General features: G+C 47.5%; 1 protein-coding gene across 1 annotated transcript in view; it reads left to right on the plus strand.

The window, feature by feature from the left end:
* LOC137435793 (ryanodine receptor 2-like) overlaps positions 1-26,088 on the plus strand; it is a 633,328-nt gene that overhangs the window by 386,077 nt on the left and 221,163 nt on the right. The window contains exon 75 of the mRNA XM_078785085.1: positions 19,374-19,486. Coding sequence (XP_078641211.1) covers positions 19,374-19,486 — 113 coding nt within the window. The remainder of the gene's footprint in view (positions 1-19,373; positions 19,487-26,088) is intronic.

Here is a 26,088-nt window from a genome sequence, read left to right on the forward strand (position 1 = left end):
GTATCCACCTCCCCTCACATCCGGAATCTTGGCGTCATCTTTGACCAAACCCTTTCCTTCGACAAATACACTAAACAGATCACAAAGTCAGCCTTCTTTCACCTGAAAAACATTGCCCGTCTCCGCTCATCCCTCTCCTCCACGGCTGCAGAAACCCTCATCCACGCCTTCATCACCTCCCGTCTGGACTACTGCAATAGCCTCCTCTATGGTTCACCCTCAAAAATCACCAATAAACTCCAATACATTCAGAACTCCGCTGCCCGTCTACTCACTCATTCCCGGACCCGTGACCACATCACCCCCGTCCTTTACAAGCTTCACTGGCTCCCCATCCCCCAGAGAATCCAGTACAAAATCCTCCTCTTGACATACAAAGCCCTCCATAACCTGGCCCCATCCTACCTGGCTGACCTCCTCTCCAGACACACTCCCACCCGCAACCTCCGCTCTGCTGGTACCAACCTCCTGACCCCCTCCATCCGGACCAAATTCAGATCCTGGGGGGACAGGGCCTTCTCCATCGCTGCTCCCACCCTCTGGAACTCACTACCTCACACCATCAGAGACTCCTCCTCACTCACCACATTCAAAACATCACTAAAGACCCACCTGTTCAACGCTGCATTCAACATTCAACCCACAGCATTTAACCCCTGACTATCTCTTCTCCTTCTCCCTCCTTTTGCTTTAAATATTTCCCTATTGATTCTTGTCTTGTCTTTTTGATTCTTGTCTTATATATATGCCGTATATCGCTGCTGTTTGTTTTCTTGATTCTTGTCTTTTTGCAATTGTTGTTTTCATGTATTGTTATGCATTATGTTTTCCACTCTGTCAAAGCGCCTTTGGGCTTCTGGAAAAGCGCTATACAAAATAAATGAATTATTATTATTATTAAGTGTGCGGCGTCACCATGCCGAGATCAAAAAAGCTCTCTGAGCCCTTCAGAAAGAAGGTTATAGATGCCTACGAGTCTGGGAAGGGCTTTAAAAAGATCTCCAAACAATTTGAAATCAATCATTCGACTGTCCGGAAGATCATCTACAAGTGGAGAAGATTCAGAACAACAGCCAACTTGTTCAGGCCAGGCCGCCCCAGCAAGTTCAGCCCGAGAGCAGACCGCAAGGTGCTGAAAGAAGTCTCTAAGAAGCCCAAAATGTCATCACGGGACCTACAGGTAGATCTTGCCACTGTTGATGTCAAAGTGCACGAGTCTACCATTAGAAAGAGGCTGCACAAATTTGATCTACATGGGAGGTGTGCCAGGAGGAAACCTTTGCTGTCCAGAAAGAACATCAGGGCAAGACTAAAGTTTGCCAATGAACACCTCGGCAAAGACCAGCACTTCTGGAACAATGTGCTCAGTACAGATGAGTCAAAGGTAGAGCTATTTGGCCACAGTACCAGAAGACATGTTTGGCGAAAACCAAAGGCAGCATTTGACCACAAGAACCTGATACCAACTGTAAAGCATGGTGGTGGAAATATTATGGTTTGGGGCAGCTTTGCTGCATCAGGGCCTGGGCAGCTCAACATCATATAATCCACTATTAATTCTTCATTGGACCAGAGGGTGCTTGAGGATAATGTTAGGCCATCTGTTGGAAAGTTGAAGCTCAACCGAAGGTGGACCTTGCAACATGAACAATGACCCTAAACATACCAGTAAATCCACCAAGGAATGGCTGAAAAGAAAGAAATGGAGGGTTCTGGAATGGCCAAGTCAAAGCCCAGATCTAAATCCCATCGAAATGTTGTGGGGGGATTTGAAACGAGCTGTGCATGCAAGAAACCCCTCAAACATCGCACAGCTGAAAGAATTCTGCATGGAGGAGTGGGAAAAAAATTTTCCCAGTCGATGTCAGAGACTGGTAGACAGTTATAAGAAATGCCTGCTTGAAGTTGTTTCTGCTAAAGGGGGCAATACCACCTATTAGAGCCAAGGGTGTACTTACTTTTTCCACATGCGAAATTTGCATTTATGTTTATTTAAATTATACAATGGACTACAAAATGTAAATGTTTCATGATATTTGTTATATTATATTGAAGGAGCTGGGGCTCCCACGTCGATCGGAAGAATGGACGCGACAAAAAGCTGGAATTCATCCGAGTTGCTTTAATCAAACCAAACACTCAGGCACTCTGAAAAGCCCGTTTATCGGGCAGCAATATATATACATATTATCCCGGAGCGTTTGCCCAGGAAAGGCGAGAGGGGGTGTGGCCCAGCGTCCTGGCTGCGGCCTGGCAAGTTGAGGGCGAGCCTGCCCGGGGCCCGGGCGTCCCGACCGAGGCCTGGCAAGTTGAGCGCGGGCCTGCCCGGGCGTCCTGGACGAGCCCGGCATGGTGATCGCTCCGCGTCCTTGATAGGTGCAAGGCGATTGTGAAAACCCAGCGGTAGCCGCTACACACGTCCCCCCAGAATCGACTTGCACCGGCAGGGTCAATTTGAGGGGGGTCCTGATGACCCGGCCGAAGCGACCCCTGGCGGGTCGTGGGAGGGGGTCCGGTGTGGTGGTGGGCGGTCGAGTGGGGGGCACCGTGGACGGGGGGCGGCCTCGCCGCGGCGGAAGGGCCACCTGTGGTGGGTGGTCGACGTCCACGTGCGCCGGCTTGAGGCGGTCCACCGCAATCCGGTCCGACCTGCCGCCGATGTCGATGACGAACGACTTGTCGTCCCGTCGCAGCACCCGGAAGGGCCCGTCGTACGGCGGCCGGAGTGGCCCCCGATGTGCGTCGTGACGCACAAAAACATACTCCGCTGTGCGAAGTGCTGGGGGGACGTAGGACTGGGGGTCACCGTGGTGGGATGTTGGCACGGGGGCAAACCGTCGGGCGGCCTCCTGGAGGTCCGAGCGCTGGTGAGCTGCGGACCAGGGACTGGTAGCGTCGGGCACGAATTCGCCCGGGACGCGTAGCGCCTGGCCATAGACAAGCTCGGCGGTGGATGCCTGGAGGTCCTCCTTGGGGGCCGTGCGGAGGCCCAAAAGGACCCACGGCAGCCGGTCGGCCCAACCGCCGTCTTGAAGGCCGGCCATGAGCGCGGCCTTCATGGAGCGGTGGAATCGCTCGCACAACCCGTTTGCTTGGGGGTGGTAGGCCGTAGTACGGTGGAGCTTGACCCCCAGGTTGCGGGCGACCGCGCCCCACAGCTCGGAGGTGAACTGTGGTCCGCGGTCTGACGAGATGTCCGCCGGTGCGCCGAAGCGGGCGACCCAGGTGGCGATGAAAGCCTGCGCCACGTCGGCGGTGGTGGTGGAGACGAGGGGAACGGCCTCCGGCCACCTGGTGGTCCTGTCCACCATGATGAGCAGGTGTGTGAACCCCCTTGACGGGGGGAGGGGGCCCACCAGATCCACGTTGACGTGGTCGAAACGTCGTTCGGGCACGGTGAAAGGTGCCAGCGGGGCCTGGGTGTGTCGGTGGACCTTGGCCCGTTGGCAGGCCGTGCAGGTGCTGGTCCAATCGCGGACGTCCCGACGAAGGCCATGCCAGACGAATCGCGCCGACACCAGCTTCTGGGAAGCTTTCCGGCCCGGGTGGGAAAGGCCGTGGAGGGAGGCGAAGATGCGGCGTTGCCAGGTGACGGGCACGATGGGGCGAGGCTGGCCTTGGGAGACGTCGCAGAGCAGGACAGTGTCCGCGAAGGGGATGTCGGCCAGGCGGAGGCCCGTGTCCGCCGCCCGGAGGGCTTGCACCGTGGTGTCGGTGGTTTGGTCCGCCGCCATAAGCTCAAAGTCCACGCCCAGGTGGACCGCGTTCGCGCTGGCCCGGGAAAGACAGTCGGCCACGGCGTTGTTTTTGCCGGCGACGTGCCGGATGTCCGTGGTAAACTCCGACACGTCGGAGAGGTGGCGCTGTTGGCGGGCCGACCACGGCTCCGTGACCTTGGCCATGGCGTAAACCAACGGCTTGTGGTCGACGAACGCCGTGAAAGGTCGGCCCTCCAGGAGGTGGCGGAAATGGCAGACGGCCAGGTGTAGACCGAGGAGCTCCCGGTCAAACGTGCTGTATTTGAGCTCGTTCGGCCGGAGCTGCCGGCTGAAAAACGCGAGTGGCTGCCAAACCCCGTTCACCCATTGCTCATGTACGGCGCCCACCGCGTAGTCGGAGGCATCCGTGGTGAGGGCGATGGGAGCGTTGAGCACCGGGTGAGCGAGCAGTGTTGCGTCGGCGGCCCGCTTTGAGCTTTGGAAGGCCGCATCCATTGCTGCGGACCAGGCGATGTCGTGCTTGGCCGGCTTGCCCCGGAGGGCTTCGGAGAGGGGCCGCATGAGTTGAGCAGCGCGGGGCACGAAGCGGTGATAAAAATTCACCATTCCCAGGAATTCCTGCAGGGCCTTTATGGTGCGGGGATGCGGCAACGTGGTGATGGCCTCGACCTTGGTTGGCAGCGGCACAGCCCCGTTCTTGGTGATGTGGTGGCCCAAAAAATCAACGACCGTCGTGCCGAAGTGGCATTTGGCCGGGTTGACGATGAGGCCGTGCTCGCTGAGGCGCCCGAACAGTGTTCGGAGGTGGAGGAGGTGCTCGGCCCGGGACGTGCTGGCGACGAGGATGTCGTCCAGGTAAACGAAAAGGAACGGCAGGTCACGCAGCACGCCGTCCATCAAGCGCTGGAACGCCTGAGCCGCGTTCTTGAGACCAAACGGCATCCGCAAGAATTCGAATAAGCCGAACGGCGTGATGACTGCCGTTTTAGGGACGTCAGCCGCCCTGACAGGTACCTGGTGATATCCCCGTATGAGATCAATTTTCGAAAAAATGACCCGTCCCGCCAGACGGGTGGAGAAGTCTTGGATATGCGGGATCGGGTACCTGTCGGGGGTGGTAGCGTCATTGAGATGGCGGTAGTCGCCACACGGGCGCCATCCACCCCCCGGCTTTGGCACGATGTGCAGTGGCGAGGCCCACGCGCTATCGGAGCGCCGCACGATGCCGAGGTGCTCCAACGCGTCGAATTCGGCCTTCGCCACGGCGAGCTTGGCTGGGTCGAGGCGGCGGGCCCTGGTGTAGACCGGCGGGCCCGTGGTTGGTATGTGGTGCTCGATCCCATGCCGTACTGCGACGGCCGAAAACGTCGGCCGCGTGAGGGCCGGGAACTCCATGAGCAGGCGAGCAAACTCGTTCGCCGCCGGGACAGCGCATGCCAGCTCGGTCGGCGCGGAGCTGCTCAATGTGCATACCAGGGAGCTGAAGGTTTCAGCGTTGATTAAACGACGCCGTTGGACGTCCACCAGCAGTCCGTGTGCGCAGAGGAAGTCGGCGCCTAGCAGAGCCGTGGGCACGTTTGCGGTTACAAACGTCCAAGCAAAGCGTTGGCCGCCGAAGCAGAGGATGACGTTGCGCGGGCCGAAGGTGCGGATGGTCGATCCGTTGGCCGCAACCAAGGAGGGGCCGCAAACCGCGGATTGCCTGTCCTGGTCAGAGGCGGGTATGACGCTCAGTTGGGCGCCGGTGTCGCACAGGAAGCGCCGTCCGGACGCTTTATCCGTGATGAACAGTAAGTTGCCCGTGTGGCCGGCGCTCATGGCTGGTAATGAACGCCGGCCCGGCCGTTTCCCGGCCTGCCGAAGGTGCACGGGGGTCGGCATGTCCGGGCCTTCTGTCCGAACCTGGCATGATAGTAACACCACGCTTGGTCAGGTGGAGGCCCCGGTCGTCGTGCTGGAGGTGGTCGGCTCGGTGTAGCGGCCGCCAATTGCGTCGGCAGTTCGGTCGTCGACCGTGCCGGGTGCTCGGGCGCCATGGGTGTTGCGTCGGACGGCGGTGGGTCCCATGTCGCCGCTGCGATGCGCTGTCCTGCGGCGGAGATCTTGTCGGCTTCTCTGGCAAGGGCCCGGGGATCTGTGATCGTCGTGCTTGCCAGGGCGAGGCGTACCGGGTTAGGCAGCTGACGGAGGAACAGCTCCCGGAACAGGAATGCCGGAGAGTGCTCGCCGAGCAGTGAAAGCATGTAGTCCATTCGCTCGGAAGGGCGCGTGTCGCCGAGCTCGGGCAGGTCGAGCAGGCGCCGTGCGCGTTCCGCCGATGGGAGGGCGAAAGCGTCGAGGAGAAGCTTCTTAATCGCGCCGTATTTGTCAGCGGCTGGCGGGCTCTCGAGGAGGCTCAGGGCGCGGGCCGCGGTGGCCGAACCGAGCGCTGCTACCACATGGTGGAAGCGGGTGTCGTCAGCCGTGATGCCTCGCAGGGCGAACAGGGAATCCGCCTGTGCGAACCAAACCGCCGCGTGAGCCTCCCAGAAGGTAGGCAGTTTAAGGGCGACTGCCGTGTCCATGTCGGTAGGTCACCAATGAAGGAGCTGGGGCTCCCACGTCGATCGGAAGAATGGACGCAACAAAAAGCTGGAATTCATCCGAGTTGCTTTAATCAAACCAAACACTCAGGCACTCTGAAAAGCCCGTTTATCGGGCAGCAATATATATACATATTATCCCGGAGCGTTTGCCCAGGAAAGGCGAGAGGGGGCGTGGCCCAGCGTCCTGGCTGCGGCCTGGCAAGTTGAGGGCGAGCCTGCCCGGGGCCCGGGCGTCCCGACCGAGGCCTGGCAAGTTGAGCGCGGGCCTGCCCGGGCGTCCTGGACGAGCCCGGCATGGTGATCGCTCCGCGTCCTTGATAGGTGCAAGGCGATTGTGAAAACCCAGCGGTAGCCGCTACAATATCACCTTTATCTATCAATATTGTTGAAATGAAGATCAAATAGCTGTATGTTGAAATATGTTGAAAAAGTCAAAACTTTACGTGGGGTGTACTTAGTTTTTCACGTGACTGCACGAGGAATGCTCTATTTTATTGTCTGGCTTTGTTTGTTGTCTTTAATAATACTTAATAATGTGAGTATTGTCTTTAATACTCACACTCATTCTGATGACGCCAAATACTTAAGATCACACGCTGATAAGACTCTCCTTGTCTGTTATAGAACTCATATGCCATACGTTGCCAAAGCCTTTTGCAACTCAGTACCTGCCCTCTGGAACAAACTACCTATAACTATTCGGACCTCACACAACATAAAAACTTTCAAATCAAAACTCAAAACACATTTATTTCCAAAGTAACTTAATTGTATTTTTTGAAAAGTAGCTTTAAGTCGTATTCTTCTAAGATTGTGTAATGTAAGTTGTAGTCTTCAAGATATGTTGTGAAGCGCTTTGTTCATTTCATGCTAAGGTGCTATATAAATACTGTTAGTATTGTTATTATTATTTTGTACATGTATGTAACTTGGAATAGTTTAGATGTACACCATACAACTAATTGTACATTGCTATGAAAAATGGGTATGTTTTACATGCATACTCTTCCATTGCAAGTCTGGATTACAATTTCTGGGCCTTTTATATAATTACAATTTAATTGTGCATATGTATTTCTCCCGGTGCGCCTACATGAAAAGTTAAATTACTTTTTAATTTTCATATTCAAAATCAACATTTCTGTCATTTGTCAAGATGGTTTTACGGCAATCTTGTTATAATAATAGGAATTTATATAGCGTAAATTGCAGGAGCCTCTAAGCGCTTAGAAAAGAGAAGAAAGCGAACGAGATTTTTTTTTTTTTTTTTTTTTTTTTTGTATACTGTATCGTGGCTCGTGAAAGAGCTAACATTTATTTCACAAACAAATCAACCAGACAAACAAAATATACAAAAAGAGGGAGCGGAAGACAAGATGGGGAGAGAAGGGGAAGCACACAACCACAACATTTGAGAGCAGGGAGAAGTGTGGGAGGGAGAGGGCTTGGGGGCAGGAGGCGTGGGAAGGGGGGGGGGGGGGGGAGGGAGAGGTATAAAACACAAGGGGACCGAAATTAGCGGGGGTAGAAAAAAGATCAAGGTTTTTGATGGGGGAGGATAAGAGATGGTGGTGAACAGCTGTTTTAGAGACCTGGAGGGTAGAGTGGGATTGAAGAGAGTGAGGGAGTTTGTTCCAGAGGTGGGAGAAAAGAGGAATGAAGGAGTGAAGGTGAGCAGAAATTCTTGATTTTGGCAGTTTAACCATAAGAGGGTTGCAGGCAGATCTTGTGCGACCTGTAGGAATATTTGGGGGACAGAGCCCAGAGAGAGCTGGGGGGGCAAGGCCAGAGAGGAGTCGGTAGAAGACGGAAAGACCACCAACCTGCCTGCGGTGAGTGAGTGAAAGGCCCTTGGAGTTAGCTTCATCGCGGGAGATTCCAATGATTCTGAACGCTTTGGTTTCAACAGCGTGAAGACGAGCTAGGTGTGAGGCAGGAGCACCAGACCAGAGGGGAGAGCAGTATTCCATAGAGCTGCGGATGAAAGCCTTGTATGTGGTGAGGAGCTCAGGTGTGCCAAGGAAGGACTTCGCACGACGGAGGATGCCCAGTCGGCGACTGGCTTTGGAGGCCAATTTTGAAATGTGGTTTTCCCAGGAAAGATCATGGCAAATAGTGAGACCCAAAAGCTTGAGTGACAGAACTTCTTGGAGAGGATTATTCAGAAAGTGGATGGGAGGGTTTTCCAGTCGGTCTTTTCGGAGAGACATCGTAAGAGTGTGAGATTTATCAGGATTGAAAGACATGTTCCATTTGTTTGCCCAGTCTGTGATTTTGACCAGGTCTGCAGAGAGTGAGGAGGCTGCAGACTGCCGATCTGAGGGATGAGGAATGGAGCGACAGAGAGTAGAGTCGTCAGCAAAGAGATAGAGAGGATTTTCAAGAGAGTCAGAGAGATCATTGATGAAGACCAGAAAAAGCACAGGGCCCAGAACACTACCTTGGGGAACTCCAGCCTGAACAGGAAGAGGAGATGAGAGAAACCCATTCAGGGCCACACGTTGACTACGACCAGAGAGATAGTCCGCCAGCCATGCGTGGAGATTTCCATGGATACCAAAGGAGGAGAGTTTGGTGAGCAGAGCAGGGTGCCAGACCGTATCGAAGGCACGTGGAATGTCAAGGGAGACAGCTCTAATTTCCTGTTTGGCGTTGAGGACCTCCATCCATTGTTGAGAAAGCAGAAGCAGAATGTCCAGAGTAGAGTGACCAGGTCTGAAACCAAATTGATGATCAGAGATCAAGCCATTGGAGAAGAGGAAAGATTTCATATCTGAAGCAATGATGGATTCCATGACTTTGCTGATAATTGGGAGAAGGCTGATTGGTCTGTAGTTGCTAGGATCTGTTTTTGCACCTTTTTTGTGCAAAGCGGTGACGTTGGCTGATTTCCAAGCAGATGGCAGATGACCTTGAGCAAAAGAGAGGGTGAAGAGAACAGAAAGAGGGAGTGAAAGAGCGGAAGAACATGATTTTAGGACCCGTGGACTGATGCCGTCAGGACCAGTTGCCGAATCAGAGTCGAGGGTTGACAGAAACTTTTCCCCCTTGTCAGGAGGAAAGGACACAGAGTCCAGGAGCAGCTGGGTACGACTGGGTACGGTGGGTACAGAGAGGGATGGGTTTGGGACACAAGATTTAGAGGCAAACACAGAGTTGAGGCATTCAACTTTTTCACGTGCGGAGTCAGCCGTTAAGCCGTTTGAGGTGAGGGGGGGGATGGAGGGGGAACAAACACCAGAAACAGATTTGACCAGACGCCACCAGGATTTGGAAGAGGGAGACAGATAAGAGAGTTCGGTCTTGAGAACGGTGAGATATTGTTTCCTGGCTCTCCTGAGGGTGGACACACACTTGTTTCGGGCTTTGTGAAAGGAAATGAGATTTCCTTCCGTTGGATTTGCTTTCCAGGAGACGAAAGCAAGTTGTTTCAGGGCAACAGCCTCACCACAAGATTCTGTGTACCATGGACGGGAGGAAGGGTATGACAACTGAAGACGAGATGGGATAAATCTGTGCATGAGAGAGAGCAATTTACTTTGAAAGAATTCCCAGGATGAGTTGATGTCAGAGGCGGTAGAGATGGGAGACCAGTCCAGATGATTGATGGCTGCTTGAAGACCGTGCCAGTTGGCCTGAGTGAAATGCCAGACTCGTCGACGCTGAGGAGGCTCTCTGAGAATGGTCAGAGAGATGTCCACTTTGACAAGCACATGATCAGATGAGCCGATTGGAGCAGAAGAAGAGCAGCAGACATTTTCAGGGAAGTTTGTCAAAACCAAATCCAGAAGAGAAGATGCTCCGTTGACTGAGATCCGGGTCGGGAAATTGACAGATTGTGTCAGTCCCAGTGAGTCGCAGAAGTCCTTTGCTGAAGAGCCATGGCTGGTGAGAGAGGTACCCACACCCAGCTAACTGGCATGGTGACAATTGAAATCACCACATATGAGGAAGAGAGAGTTGGGATGGGTAGATAGAAGTTGGTCCATATTATCAGACAGCGAGATGTAGATGGAGTCATCACTGTTTGGTGGACGGTACAACACACATATGAACAAAAGGTGGGAGCGAAGGGGAAGCCGTAGCCAAAGGTATTCCTGGGGGTGAGGTGGAGAGAGGGCAGTGGAGGGCGAGTGAGGAAGAGAGTTTTTTTATAAAGATAGCAACCCCACCTCCAGGACGAGGCTCAGGTCTATCATACCGGAGGAGGGAGTCACCTGGGAGAGATACCAAGGCATCAGAGACATCATGAAGGAGGAAAGTTTCTGTTGAGCAGATCACATCTGGTTTGTCAGAAGCAACCTGTATGGAGAGATCAGTCAAGTTTGAGCGAAGGCCCCGGATGTTTGAGGTCCATAGCGTTAATGAAGAGGAAGGGGGAGCATCGGGTACAGAACAGAGGGGGGGGGGGAGGGGTAGGGTAAGATGTGTAAGAGGAGGAAGAGGTAAGGAGAGCTGTTGAAGGTGTGTCAGAGATTTCAGAGATTTCAGAATAGCTTGGAGAAAGGGAAGAATGGGGCGGACAAAAGGTTTGATGGAGATTGGGTGAGGCACAGTGAGGTGTTATTTGAGGAGGGGGAAGAGCAAGGCAGAAGGTTGGGGGAGATGAAGGTGAAAGTTGGAAGGGGGAAGAAGCAGGGAGGATGCTTTGAGGAGGAGGGGTGAGAGGGGAGTCTAGGAGGGGAGGAGTGAGGGAGAGTCTTGGAGGGGAGGGGTGTGGGGGGAGTTTAGGAGGGAGGGGAGGAAAGGGGCAAGGGGGGAGATTTGAAAGGGATGGGTGATGGGGAGGATTTGGAGGGGAGGGGTGATGGGGAAGTTTTGGAGGGGAGGGGGGATGGGGAAGTTTTGGAGGGAAGGGGGGATGGGGAAGATTTGGAGGGGAGGGGTGAGATTGGATTTTGAAAAGTGTACGATTCATGGGAAACGAACATTTTTTGCAAAATGAGTTTGAGACCTTCGAGTCAAAAATACGTTTGAGGACACTGAAGGAGGGGTGGAGTTCTGGATAGTTTAGGGAATGTAGAAAAGAGGAACTGTAAGAGATGGTATTATATATATATTTTGGAATGAATAGATTTGGTGAGCAAGACGAAAGCATCCTTTTGTAGGAGAAGAAGAAAAAGGTGTTATAATATATGAGAGAAAATAGTTGTTCAGGGGAGAGATTATACATTTCTAACCACGTGATCGCGTGATCGCGAACAACGTGAGCGAAGAACGAACGAACAAATAAGAACAACAAATAAACGAATAAGAACTGAGAAGGAAATATTTTTTGGGGTTTTTTTTTTTTTGAGTAGAGATATTAAACAAGGAGGTATGGGGTGAACGACTGGGACGAAACAGAGAACGAAAATAATTGCAGCGCATTCGACGAATCGCTGAGAGAAAAACAAAACCACAAGGTCGGAGACGGTACGGTAGCCTAAGCCTACGAGTACTAGGCCTCAGAATACTCGATACGCATTAACCGACGATTGTGTATACATGTACGAAAAATTAGCACCGAAAATTTTCCAAAAGATACGCTATAGGTACACACACCGAAAGATAGATACAGTCTCGACAAAAACACAATTGTGAAAGATCACTTAGCTTCGAAAGCGTGAGCGCATGGAACAGCTTCGAAAAGACGTGACCTCGCCGTGATCTCGCGAGATCTCCCCAAATGAATATACAAATTGAATATACAAATGAAGAGATGAATATACAAATACAAATTATACAAGAAGAAAACCTAAGATATAATCAGATGTAGGTATTTTCAAATAAATGAGTCTTTAACAGAGATTTGAAAATGTTCACATTGTCGGCTTTGGGTGCATGCATTTTAGTCAAGAAAGTAAGACGCAAGAGAGCAAGGTAGTCCAGAAAATGATAGGCACTTCCTGTTCCCTCTTTCCCTTTTATTCCTTTTTCTCCTCTTAGTCTGGGATCCGAGACCTCAAAATTTGATTTTGAAGTGACACCCCTGCTATAAAATGTTTGACCCCTAGATCATGTCTATGGGGGTGTTAGCCACCAGAAAAGTGACTTTAGCAAGGTAGTTTGGATTGCGCGAATTCTGTAGGGACGTTTTTTAACTTGGGGCGTCAACTGTAAAAAAGCAAGAAATTTAGGGTAGGGGAAATTCAATTGACCATATATCCCATTATACAGGGGTGAGTGCAACAAATTACCACTCATTCTTTTTGTTATGAAGTTGGCTTTTATATGAAACATGATTCAACGTGATTGGACCATCCATGAGGTCAGCAGAGGTCAAAAGGTCACGGAAAGTGGGTTAAGCTAAAAGTTTAGCTCCTTTAGTAAATAAAATCACATTTTTCCTACTTCAAGCTCAATATAGCCAAACTTTTACACCCAAAATATGTTGTTTGTACCCCTCTGATGTTTTTGGGAAAGAAATGCCCCGACTGAACTTAACTTACTGGCATGTATGTCACTTTAGATTTGCATAACTTTAAAGAAAATCACCAAAATCGGGCATTCACACTATATATTTGCACGGTACTCTTCAACATGTTTTAAAACGACAAGTCATACCACATACTGTCTGGAAAAGTGTCATTACCTCTATTTACTCATCATCATCACCGTCATCAGTCAGAAGCCGTCCACATTTTTCTCTGTCGCCATTGCAGGCACATGCAATGATGCATGGTACTCCAGCTTTCGCACAAGGGCAATTCCTCAGGCAGTTCGGTTTCTTCTTACATTTGCAGAACTTCAACTTCGCAGCAGAAGGCTTTGATTGCTTGCTCTTCATGACAGGAATTAACCTGTCACCATCCACACTCCTGCCATACTCTTCAGGTGGAAGAAGCACTGGATTGCTGAGTGAAGCTTGCTTGTATAAGCTGATCTGACAAAGGCTCCTGAGAACGTGGAAGTGAAAAGCATCTTCTGTTGGAGGAAGGGAGCGCAGATCTAGTTTGCTAGATGCAAACAAGTGGGCGCAGAGCTTATCCAGGGATGAATGCCCTGGCTTGCCGTAGAGATCACAAAAGAAGCTTCATGCTTCAGTTATCACCTGATCATGTGCAGAAGGTCCGGATTCATGTCGGATGAAATTGGACAACGCTGGCTGTTTGTCAACATGCTGGAGTGCGACTTTCACTGCTCTCTTCTTACCCCGTTTGAAAGGATAGCTCACCGAATCACAACCTGACAGAATGTAGGAGATGAGCAGTGTGTCTGTGAGTGCCAATACGTCCTTTCCAACTGCTTTGGCCAACTCATTCACCAAGTCATGGATGGGGAGGAACAGATCATCCTTTTCCACCCATAACTCAACAACGTTTGTCAACCGAGGGAAATGATACATTGACAAGACGATGATATCTGTATCTGTAGCCTGAATGACAACTACGCTGTTGTCACAGCTAGCAATGTGAGCAAAGATTCTGGTGTCCGCCTCCTCGTGGTTAGGGCAGTACAGCTCATCAACATTGGTATGTTCCGTCTGCGTCACACGAGTTGCCTGGGCGTTGACCCCAAGGACCAGGCAGAAGCCATCAGGCCAGGATGCCTCCTGGGACCAACGTGAAGGAAGATACGACAGCAGATTGGTCTTGTGACAAGGGTTTGACAGGAATGTGTTCCAATCAGGGATTTTCATGATGTCCGTTGGAACAAACTCTGGCAAGTTGGTATTTGACTCCCGTCTCTGGCGTTCATCCCCTTTTAGACTCTTTAACCCAAAATCATATTGATCGCCCACGAAATGCACTTCAGTGCAATGTCTGGGTTTCATGTTCAAGAGTTTGTTCCTGTACCTTTCCTGAAGTTGGTCAAATGTACTCGAACCAAGTGTGTTGAACCGCTGGATGAATGCCATTGCATCGACTACATAAACTGCATCAGATGCAGAAGGAGGCAACTCTTTTAACGGTTCCCATGACTCGGCAACCTCTGCCTGTAGAGTGGATAGATAGTTGGATTTGCAACCTTTCCGCATGGAAAATCCATTCTTCTCTGGCTCAAACAACGAGGGAGGGTACTCAAGCCATTCGTAACGAAATGCCTCAGTCCGTGCCTCATCACTCAGGTCCTGTGCGAAACAAAGTTGCCCTTGTCACTGCACTCTCCTCTCTGATGACTTCTTTCACAGTGTCCATCTTTTTCTTACTTTTCTTCAGATGCGTGGCGAATGTTTCTATCTTAGGTTGGACAATCTTGTCTGCATTCGTCGTCGTGGCAGCATCCATTGCCTCCAAGCCTAGACGTTTGGCATCTACCAGGGTAGTTGCTGCAAGAATCTGACCTGTGGATATGTTCATTAGTTTATCTGTCGCAAGTGAAGGATCGAATGGGTTTTTCATCTTCTCTTCCACGGTCCGTTTGATCTGCAACACGGCTTCCATGTCGTCTTTCCTCAGCTTCTCGTGGTGGTCAGATTACGGCGAGGCCATGTGTGCCATCTGTTTTACACTTTCAGAGACAGAGGTCATGAACGGTAGAGCCTTGATGTACTTTTCTCGTGCTGATTCAGACTGTGTTATACCCTTAAAGAGGCTTGTTTTGCCTTCCCTATTGTAGGTCTGTTCAAGGGCAAGGTCTGTCCACACACCATTAAAGTCTCCTGCAGTCTGGTGAACTGTGAATTTGCCAGCTGCAAACTCCTCGTGCACTTCTGGTGCTGTTTCTGGAAGCTTTTGCATCTCACTGAGATAGATCGGAAGGCAGGACATGTACTTACTATGGCCGGAAGCAATGGTATAGGGTAGCATATTCTGTACCTCTTGTAAGTGCTGTTGCCACAGCCCAGCTCTCAGCATGGATGTAACGCCTTAGGATAAGCCCTATGTCTATGTACATGCTCCAAAGATGGGCTGTCACTCCTAATCCCTTCTCAAAATCTCCCCAGAGCGACTCCAGTGACTCTAGGCATTTCATGACTTCCTTCATGAGTGCAGCAAATTCGTCCTTCTCTTTCCTGTCAAAGGCATTTCTAAGACTTTCAAGCAGAGATGAAAGCAAAGAAAGTGTCTCCTCATTCTTCTCGAACAACCGCCATTTCTCAAATGCCTCTGACTTCAGCATGAACAATGCCTCACTCAACCATGAATGATAACGGACCATCTTATAATCATCTTTTCCTGCCATGACTTTATTGGCTGTACCTCGACCACAGATATCACTAGAAACCAGAATGTCCTCTATGCCACTCTCCATTATGAAAAATCCAATAGATCCCAAGAAGTTCTGGGCAATATGGAATCCTCCAAGTCGAACAATAACATCTTTGTACTTTTCCAATTCCTTCCTAAACAACCCCTTTACTATGTCATATATCGCCTGGTCACAAGTCACCACCGTCTTAGCCTGACCCATCTTAAGACTCAAGGAGACAAAGTAGTCCAATGATGTCTGGACTACATCTGCGTTGGTTGGGTTTTGTGGAAGCAATGGTCCACAACCAATCTTTGTTTTCTCTGCATGTTGCCCAGAACTGTATTCAAAGAAGCTGCTCCATGTCAGGCTACCAGTGTCCTTGTCGTTTTCACCCGTCATCAACTGTGTTGGATACATCCTCAGTAGGAACCAAACGATGTTCTTGTCAGCTAGAAAGCAGGCTTCCCCCTTGTCATCATGAGGAAGTTCAATATCACGTAATGACCTAGCCTGTCTTCTGTCCTTCAGTGTCAGTTTACTACTTACTGGAACGAATTTGTCTGGTTCACTGATAGTCAGTTTCCTGGTTTTCTTAAGGGGCACTACCCCCACTACCTCCCCACTTCCTTCTCCCTCAAATGTGTACTGATAAATTATATTTGTTGTAGCATCAAAACTACCACCATCTTGTGTCTCTGAATGGAAGTTTAAGGCTGAAGATCGATGGTAATCATAAAGATCAGCAAGAGTGAAGCAAGTTGCTGAAACAAATGTAGCATAATAATCCCTAGCACCACACAAAAGATGAAAAGCATCAACCACCACAGTAAACCATCACTATTACGATCAATATAGGCCAGAAACAGTAGAGGGATGCAAGGAACATATTGTGACATATACATATGTGAATTATTTGATAAAGGAGCTAAATTTCCAGCTTAACCCACTTTCCGTGACCTTTTGACCTCTGCTGACCTCATGGATGGTCCAATCACGTTGAATCATGTTTCATATAAAAGCCACATTTATAACAAAAAGAATGAGTGGTAATTTGATGCACTCACCCCTGTATTATGGGATATATGGTCAATTGAATTTCCCCTACCCCTAAATTTCTTGCTTTTTTACAGTTGACGCCCCAAGTTAAAAAACGTCCTTACAGAATTCGCGCAATCCAAACTACCTTGCTAAAGTCACTTTTCTGGTGGATAACACCCCCACAGACATGATCTAGGGGTCAAACATTTTATAGCAGGGTGTCACTTCAAAATCACTTTTTTACACATTTCCAGGCCTCGGATCCCAGACTATCTCCTCCCTCTCCTCCCCACATAAAACTACATTTCTGAACAAAGATTATTGCAATAAACAAAATCCGATTCTTACCTTGGACTAAGAGAAAATCATATCAAAAGCGAGGGGCACGGTGCAAATCACAAATTACACAATGTAGGCACTTAAATTTTGTACTAGGTTACACACAATGTATACACACTAGCGGGCAATGCACTAGTGCGTGGCGCAAACAATGGAAACAAAATGGCTTCTAATTCCGGGTTGTCGTAACTCTCTCTATACAGAGACTCTAGGAGAGAGGGAAGGAGAAGGGGGAAGGAAGGGGGAGAGTGGAGGGGAGGGGAGGAGAAGGGGGAAGGAAGAGGAATGGGGGAGGGGAAGGGAAAGGGGGAGTGGAAGGGAGGGAAGGGAGGGTTAGTATATCGCACAAAAATGTTAGTCAATAAAAAATGGGTATGTAAAAACAAAAAGGGAGCTCTGTCTACTGTAACGCCATGACTTGCAAAAGCAGCCTGAATAGCATTCACCAAGTGGTGGTTAATCATATTCAAAAAGGGTGTTATAACACACCCAAACTTCCCCGGCCTTGTGACTAATTAATTAGGTACACAGGTATTTCTGACTTAATTCGTAGAGCCATGGCCAAGTGGCTTAAGCACTCCAGCAAGCACTCCAACGAAATGGGTGATAAGGAACGGCTGGCTTGGCAAGCGATAGCAAGCTGATTGCTTCTGGTTGAAATGGCCGAGGAATTTTAAAAACAGATCGCAGGTACATTGGGGTGACACCCTATCCCATGGAAGTATGAATTAAGTTAAAAATTATTATTAAGTTAAATAAATAAATAAACTAACCCCAGAAGAACCCGCCTCTCCCCCACCTCCACAGCCTCGCTTAAATAAATGAATATATACACTTAGTTATAAAAATCGCTAGATATGGTAAATTTTGTCAGATTTCACTCCAGATTTAGACATTTATTTAGTCTACAGCATCCAATCCTCATATCCAAATCCAGATTTTGATGATATGCTTCAATTATGTAATGATAAATCGATCGTGTTTCCGAGGCAAGTCATGTTTGAATAGGCCGAAACAAAATGGTGCTTAAGAACCCAACGAGTGGCAGTGGGCTGACCAAGATGGCGGGCCGCCATATTGGAAAAGCATTTTCAGGTTTTTTCTTATGAGCACCTCGTTAATCATTTTCAAAAAGGTTGTTATAACACACCCAAACACACAGTTTTCATCATTGCAATCTGTTGGAGGTCCAGGTGTATGCATGCAAAGTTTGGGGCTGCTAGGTATCATGGTTTTGGAGTTATGGAGGAGACAGATGGATGGACGGACAGACGTACGGACATTGCCTTTTATTATTATAGATTCAAAATTGAGCGGACATTTTACAGAAGCTTAAAATATGCTTTGGGCAGGTTATCAAGCATGATGAGAGAGCAGTTATCATTCACAGCCATCACCTGGTCACAAACTTTGATAGTCTCAACACTTATTTGGGACAGCTCTTTTTTAATTTTGCAAAACACAAGCAAAGTATTTAAAATGAAATAAAATGTCTTCATTAACTTTCATTTCTATGATTAACATTTTGATGACATATTTATTTAGGTTTTTTTGTTTTTTTTTACTTTTCTTTCGCTAGCTTGCCATAATACGCGAGTTTTGAAATGACCTAATCCACCACAGAATGCTCAGTGTACAATGTACATGCACATAAACCCCGAGAAACAGATATGTGTGCGAGATAATGATTTTTTTTTTTAACCTAAAATGGCTCACAAAGCTTCTAAAAGAAGCCGGAAATACTTGGAAAGGTACCTGAGAGAAAGTGCTGTGCCTCTGCACAACGAAAGAATTGGAGAGCTTACTCAGATTGCCGAATGGGCAGCTGTCCGTACTGCAATCTCCCAACCATGTGGGCCGGTGCAAGGCCCAAATGGACGGGTGTGTGCTGCACAAACCCCGGACGGATATGTAGTGAATGGACTTTCAACCTTGTGTGAATGCCTCATGTCAACATGGCAGGCTTGGTGATTTATTTCATTGACATCTGCAATTGTAAAGACGATGCTGCACGTCATTACCAAGTAACGGTAACCAACTCATCAGCAAAGGACGTCTTCGTGATGGGAAAATACACAAAGCTTGTGCCAGCTATATGATCATGGGAGCTGAATGTATCAGGAAGACTTCCATGAGGGAGACTCCATATCAGGTCTGCATGATTTTGAACACCAACGGGAAGGACATAACTGGGGCTTGTGTATGTTGAGGGTAATTTAAAAAGAATAATACAGTATTTACTATGAATCATGTCGAGAAAGGGGGGGGGCGAGGGGGAACTATGTGAGCTGTGAGGGCTGTTCTAAAAATATTGTTTGTTTGGTTCCGGAGCCCATGGGAAATTATACTATATTTTTGATAAAAGGAGAAGTGTATGTGTGTGTGTGGTATATCCACTGTGGCCAATTGCTTGTATTAAGAGGCAAAATGCCTTGTTAGCACTCATACGCCATTTTGAAACGCACGTAATAGGGAAAAGTAACTACCATTATATATAGATTATAGATAATTGTGAACAGGTATTGATGCACACACAGTAAGCTAAATTCCACACTCGTGTCACTTTATGCTGCAGGTCGAACATGCCCACAGGTCCAGGAAGGCAGTTTGGCACAAACTGTTATCCAAGCAGCGCCGACGTGCTGTGGTGGCCTGCTTTCGCATGGCACCCTTCTACAATCTACCACGGTATGGGCAGATTTTTGAGATTTTATTCTTCGAGATGATTCTGCAGCAATTGTATTGCTCCACATGAGAATGTAAAATGTTTTCATCCAATTTAATGTTTTTATGAAATTTATCATTAATTATTGATTATTAGCCCTCATTTGACTTAGGTGGGGGGGGGGGGGGTTATGGCCTTGTACATCTGTCCGTGTGTCCATCCGTCCGTGCATCTGTGTGTCCGTGCATCCGCAACCATATCTCGGAGATGTATGGAACAATTTTGTTCATACTTGGCACAAAGACAATACATGACGGCATACATTTGCACATCATTGTGTTTGTGTTCACGGTGCGATCAAAGATGGCTGACTGGCGGGAATTTTAGTTATAAACTAGAGCAATGCGATTGTTTCGGCAATATGCCTCCGCATAGTCCCACAATGGGTAGATACCCTCGTTCACTGTCCTTAAAAATAAACAAGTTTGATTTAAATCCCTTCAGCTGTTTTCAAGTATCACATTTTCACCAGTCATGACAGGTTTCACATTGATCGGTGAAGCGGTTTCAGAGAAGGTATTTTTTTAAATATCAGCTTTCAAACTAATATAGCTGCCACACCACGTGGCATATTACCTTTTAAAATGTACACTCTGCATATGTATGTGAAGGGGGTCACGTTTATGAAGTTTTGTGTTGATCGGATAAGGTTCGTTTTTCTATCCCAGATGGCTGCCAAACCACGTAACCTACAATGTCATCATTTTCAAACTATATGCAACAATGGTGTTAGGTGATATTTGTAAAATTTTGCATCGATAGGGTAAGTGGTTTCAGAGATATAATTATTTTATATTTTCCTCCAATATGGCTGCCACACCATGTGACCAATGATGTTTCCATGGTCATCTTTTAATCGCCATTCCTAGTCAATGACACACATAAAGTTTCGAGTCATTTGATTTGGAAGTTTGGGAGAAGATGTTTTTTGGAGGTTTTATGTTAAATCCAATATGGCTGCCAAACCATGTGACCGATGATGTCATAAATTTAATATTTCAATACAAATGGATCATAGATCATGTGCATGCAATTTCAGATTTTTAGGATAAGGGATTCGATTAAAACATTTTTGGCTGGTTACCACTTCGCGTATGATGTCATCATTATCATGCTTTTGTTCCCAATTGGGAGTACTTGACAAAGTGCCAAGTTTCAAATTTTTCCATTCAGTGTTTTCCGAGAAATATTTTTTTAATTCTTTGTGTTTATTACAAGATGGCTGCCATACCACGTGACCTATGACATCACAATTATGATGAAAACATTCTGCATGGGTGCCACTCTTACCCTTAAAGTTTCGCCTCAATCGGGTATGTGGTTGCTGAGAAAAACGAGGTTTAGCCCATACGGACGGATGTACGGACGGACGGACAACCCGAAAACATATAATACCTCTGGTCACCTTCGGGGGCGGAGGCATAAAACGTGATGTTGAGCACATCCTCAACCATTTCTCAGACATGCATTTGCCGATGTTGTTCCAACTTGGATATTTTGGGTCTTTGGGATATTTTAGGTCTTTGGGATATTTTAGGTCTTTGGGATATTTGGGTCTTCAGGGTCTTTTGGGTCTTCGGGGTCTTTTGGGTCTTTAACAGCCTTTTTTTTATTTTATATTTTATGTTGTATATAAGATCGAGGCTCGTGAAAGAGCTAACATTAATCACACAAAAAGGCAACCGACACATAAAACACAAAATAAGGGGAGCGAGATGGGCGAGAGGATGGGGCGAGAGGGGGAAGGACACAAGCACAACATTTGACAGCAAGGACATCGAGAGAAATGTGGGAGGGGGAGGGCTTTGGGGGAGGTGGGAGGGGTATAAGACATATCAACACAGCAAGGACATCCAGGAAAGAAGTTGGAATTTAAAAAAAAGTGTATCTGAGTTAAATTAGCGGGAGTAGAAAAGATCAAGGTTTTGGATGGGGGAAGATAAGAGATGGTGGTGAACAGCTGTTTTAAAGACCTGGAGGGAGGAGTGGGATTGAAGGGAGTGGGGGAGTTTGTTCCAGAGGCAGGAGAAAAGGGGAATGAAAGAGTGAAGGTGAGCAGAGAGCCTAGATTTTGGCAGTTTAACCATAAGAGGGTTGCTGGCAGATCTTGTGCGACCTGTAGGAATATTAGGGGGACAGAGCACAGAGAGAGCTGGGGGAGCAAGGCCGGAGAGGAGTCGGTAGAAGACAGAAAGACCACCAACCTGCCTGCGGTGAGTGAGTGAAAGGCCCTCGGAGTTAGCTTCATCGCAGGAGATTCCAATGATTCTGAAAGCTTTTGCTTCAACAGCGTGAAGCCGAGATAGGTGTGAGGCAGGAGCACCAGCCCAGAGGGGGGAACAGTATTCCATTGAGCTGCGGATGAAAGCCTTGTATGTGGTGAGGAGCTCAGGTGTGCCAAGGAAGGACTTCGCATGACAGAGGATGCCCAGTCGGCGACTGGCTTTGGAGGCCAGCTTGGAAATGTGGTTATCCCAAGAAAGATCATGGCAGATAGTGAGACCCAAAAGCTTGAGCGACAGAACTTCTTGGAGAGGATTGTTGAGAAAGTAGACGGGAGGGTTTTCCAGTCGGTCTTTTCGGAGAAACATAGTAAGAGTGTGGGATTTGTCAGGATTGAAAGACATGTTCCTCTTGTTTGACCAGCCTGTGATTTTGTCCAGGTCTGCAGAGAGTGAGGAGGCTGCAGACTGCCGATCTGAGGGATGAGGAATGGAGTGGCAGATAGTGGAGTCATCAGCAAAGAGATATAGAGGATTTTCCAGAGAGTCGCAGAGATCATTGATGAAGACCAGAAATAGCACAGGGCCAAGAACACTACCTTGGGGAACTCCAGCCAGAACAGGAAGGGGAGATGAGAGAAATCCATTCAGGGCCACACGTTGACTACGACCAGTCTTTACAGGTCTTTGGAGTATTTTGTGTATTCTTGGCCTTTATGGGTCTTTGGGGAATTTTGCGTCTTCAGGGTCTTTTGGTTATTTGGGGTATTTTGGGTCTTTGGGTTATTTAAGGGACTTCTGGGTCTTTTGGGTATTTTCAGTCTTCAAGGTTGTTGGGGTCTTTTGGGTCTTTGGTGTATTTAAGGGTCTTCTGGGCATTTTGGGTGTTCAGTGTCTTTTGGTTTTTTTGTGGTCTTTTTGGTCTTTATGGGTCTTCGGGGTCTTTTGGGTCTTCGGTGTATTTGGCGTGATTGGGGTCCATTGGGTCTTCAGGGTCTTTTCGGTCTTTGGGGTATTTTGGGTCTTCAGAGTCCTTGGGGTCTTCTGGGTCCTTGGGGTCTTTTGCATCCTCTGGGTCGTTTGTGTCCTCAATGTCGTTTGGGTATTTTGGATCGTCGGGGTATTTTATGTCTCCTGGGTCATTCAGGTATTTTGGGTCCATGAAGTCTTTTAGGTCTTTCAACCGGTGGACACTATCGTGTTGAAAGATTGCCCATTAAAATTCCCACTCAAATCACCCCTAAAACGTTACTCAAAGCCTTTAAAACCTACCATTTTGAAGGGGGACAGACACACACAAATACACAAACACTCAAATACACAAACACACAAATACACAATCACACATTGATTGTATTTGTATTTTATATGTATTTTATATGGTAGATTTTATGACAAAAGCTCAAATGTGGTAAAAAAAAAAATTACGTTCCAGACAGACACACACACAGACAGACAGCAACAGAGGTGTTTGCAAAACCCCGTCTCCTGCTGTGCGGGCTAATTGCTGGCTAACAATATCAAATACTTGCTCTTGATCAAGTAAAAACAGACTGGTGCTTTGCCTTTGAAAATCAAACACATCCCATGAAGTCACAAATTAAAAATATATTGTCATGAATAGATATATTTAGCCCGTCCAGTGGGAGACTGTGTTTTACAATCACTTCAGTGTGTGTAGTTGGTTGTTATCTCCAAATGCGGGTTTTGAAAAAGTGGAACGGAGCCCTCCCAGATCTCAATGTGTGTGTGTGTGTGTGTGTGTGTGTGTGTGTGTGTGTGTGTGTGTGTGTGTGTGTGTGTGTGTGTGTGTGTGTGTGTGTGTAAATATCCGGTGCCCAGGTGATGATCCATGCAGTCGGGCAACTCGTCAATTACTTACAGGTTAAGGTTCTTGCTTTTGGTAGAGGAACTATATTTTGAGGTTTACAATTTAAATAAAGTTGAATATGGGATGTTGTGAAATTAACATCATTTACAGAAATCCTTTAAACTATTTATATTTAAGTTTAGGAACAACCAATACTGTACAATTAATAAAATGCATTTTCTTCAATAAAAATTGAAAAAGAGAAATAAGTATTGAAAATCATAAGAGATAGAATTGTGAGAAACAAAAATAGAAAAACAAGATGTGTGTGTGTGTGTGTGTGTGTGTGTGTGTGTGTGTGTGTGTGTGTGTGTGTGTGTGTGTGTGTGTGTGTGTGTGTGTGTGTGTGTGTGTGTGTGTGAATAAAAGAGAGAGATAGAATTGTGAGGAACAGAAATGAAAAAACGAGATGTGTGTGTGTGTGTGTGTGTATATATATATATGTGTGTGTGTGTGTGTGTGTGTGTAACTCTTATGACTGCTAAGGTTTCTTGATGACGTAAAACAACAAGGTAATCTATCTATAATTCCAGTAATCTCTGTACGTCTGTACGTTTGTACGTCTGTTTGTCTGTGACCGCTGTTTCTCGACAACCACGGGTCCGATATACTTTTAACTTGCCAGGTATATTGCTGGGGACCCGAGGATGTGCCTTTTCAAGGTTTCATATTAATCGGACAATTACTTACCGAGCTATGTCCAAAAAACGATTCAACCAATCAGAGAGCAGCGAACGATCGCGTGTGCCGAACGTGGAGGACACACTCTGCCTCGGATGGCACATTTGAGAGCGTATTCATTTATTTCACGTTTGCAAACTATGTTGGCGTTAAACTATGTTTTAAAACTAATAAAACCGAATTTGCGATTCATTCGCTTTCCTGCGCGTTTGTGCACGCGATGGCGATTTCTTTACCAAACTCCGGAAGCCGTTCGCTTTGGACCAAACCATTGCATGTAAATAGAGGGGGGGGATTGTCACCATACTCGCAAGCCGTTCGCTTTGGACCAAACCATTTCATGTAAATAGAGGGGGGGGATATAATTTTAGATATAGATATAGTACGGGCAATGCCCTAGTTATATGTAATCTTAATAACTTTTTTTCGTGAAAATAAATATCACAAAAGCCATGCACAGACATGTCAACTAAGGGTACAGTTTGGACAAATTTGAAAGATGACGCCCCTAACCGTATTTTCCCCATTACCCCTTAAGTCTGCGAATTTGCGGTTCACAGAGATTTTCATAAATGTAACCCCCGTGAATGTCAAGACCCTCCTGGATATACAGAATGGCCACAAAGTCCCTACGCACACAGTTAGAATTTTGTTAGAATCTATCTGTATGCTCCTCTCCATTTGCCACACAAATTTGAATTTTTCTCCATGTTCTTCTGGACATCCTCTTCCATGTTGAGGGTTGGAGGTCATAAAAGCAGCCCCTGACAGCTATTTTGAGGTATTCAACTGTTGTTAGGTGGAGATGAGAAATGTCCTCTTTCACAATGCCCCAAAGCGAGTTGTCACATGTTGTTAAGTCCGGACTTCGAGGAGGCCACACTATCTCAGATCCACAACCAATCCATCGTCCACTGAATTTGTCGTCGAGATATTCTCTAACTGCAAGAGCGTAATGTGCTGGTGCACCATCTTGTTGCAGGATAGCTGTTGCCTCGAGACCTCTCTCACGCAGTTGTGGAACAACCCACGTCTGAAGCATGTTCAAATAAGCAGTGTGATTGACACTTGTATCGAAAAAATATGGCCCTATGAAGTGATCTTCTGAAATTGTCTGCCCACATCATGACATGAGGAGGATGCTGTTCAATTTCCTCATTTAAATGACGATTTTCTTTGCACCAAAAGTAATCATTCCTGGATCGATTGCTGAGGTAAATAGCACACTCGTCTGAAAAAAATACGCTTTTTAAAATTTAATGGTGGGAAATCGCTGCAGAAGAGCCTTGCAAGTGACCTCACGAGTAGCCAAGTCTCTCCTGTCCTTCTCTCCTGACAAGGTGGAGGAGTTTTTGTCTAACCTCGACTCTGATTCTGCAACTGGACCAGACGGCATCAGCCCACGGGTCCTAAAATCCTGCTCTGCCACTCTATCTCACCCTCTCTCTGTTCTTTTCACCCTATCTTTTGCTCAAAGTCATCTGCCAGCATCCTGGAAATCAGCAAACATTACCGCTTTACACAAAAAAGGTGCAAAAACAGATCCTTTTAACTACAGACCAATCAGCCTGCTCCCAATTATAATTGTCAGCAAAGTCATGGAATCCATCATTGCTTCGGATATGAAATCTTTCCTCTTCTCCAATGGCTTGATCTCTGATCATCAATTTGGATTCAGACCAGGTCACTCTACTCTGGACATGCTGCTTCTCCTGTCTCAACAATGGATGGAGGTCCTCAATGCCAAACAGGAAATTAGAGCTGTCTCCCTCGACATATCACGTGCCTTCGA

The sequence above is a fragment of the Myxine glutinosa genome, chromosome 9 (assembly GCF_964187855.1).
Source record: "Myxine glutinosa chromosome 9, kmMyxGlut1.1, whole genome shotgun sequence".
In the NCBI taxonomy this organism is placed as follows: domain Eukaryota; kingdom Metazoa; phylum Chordata; class Myxini; order Myxiniformes; family Myxinidae; genus Myxine; species Myxine glutinosa.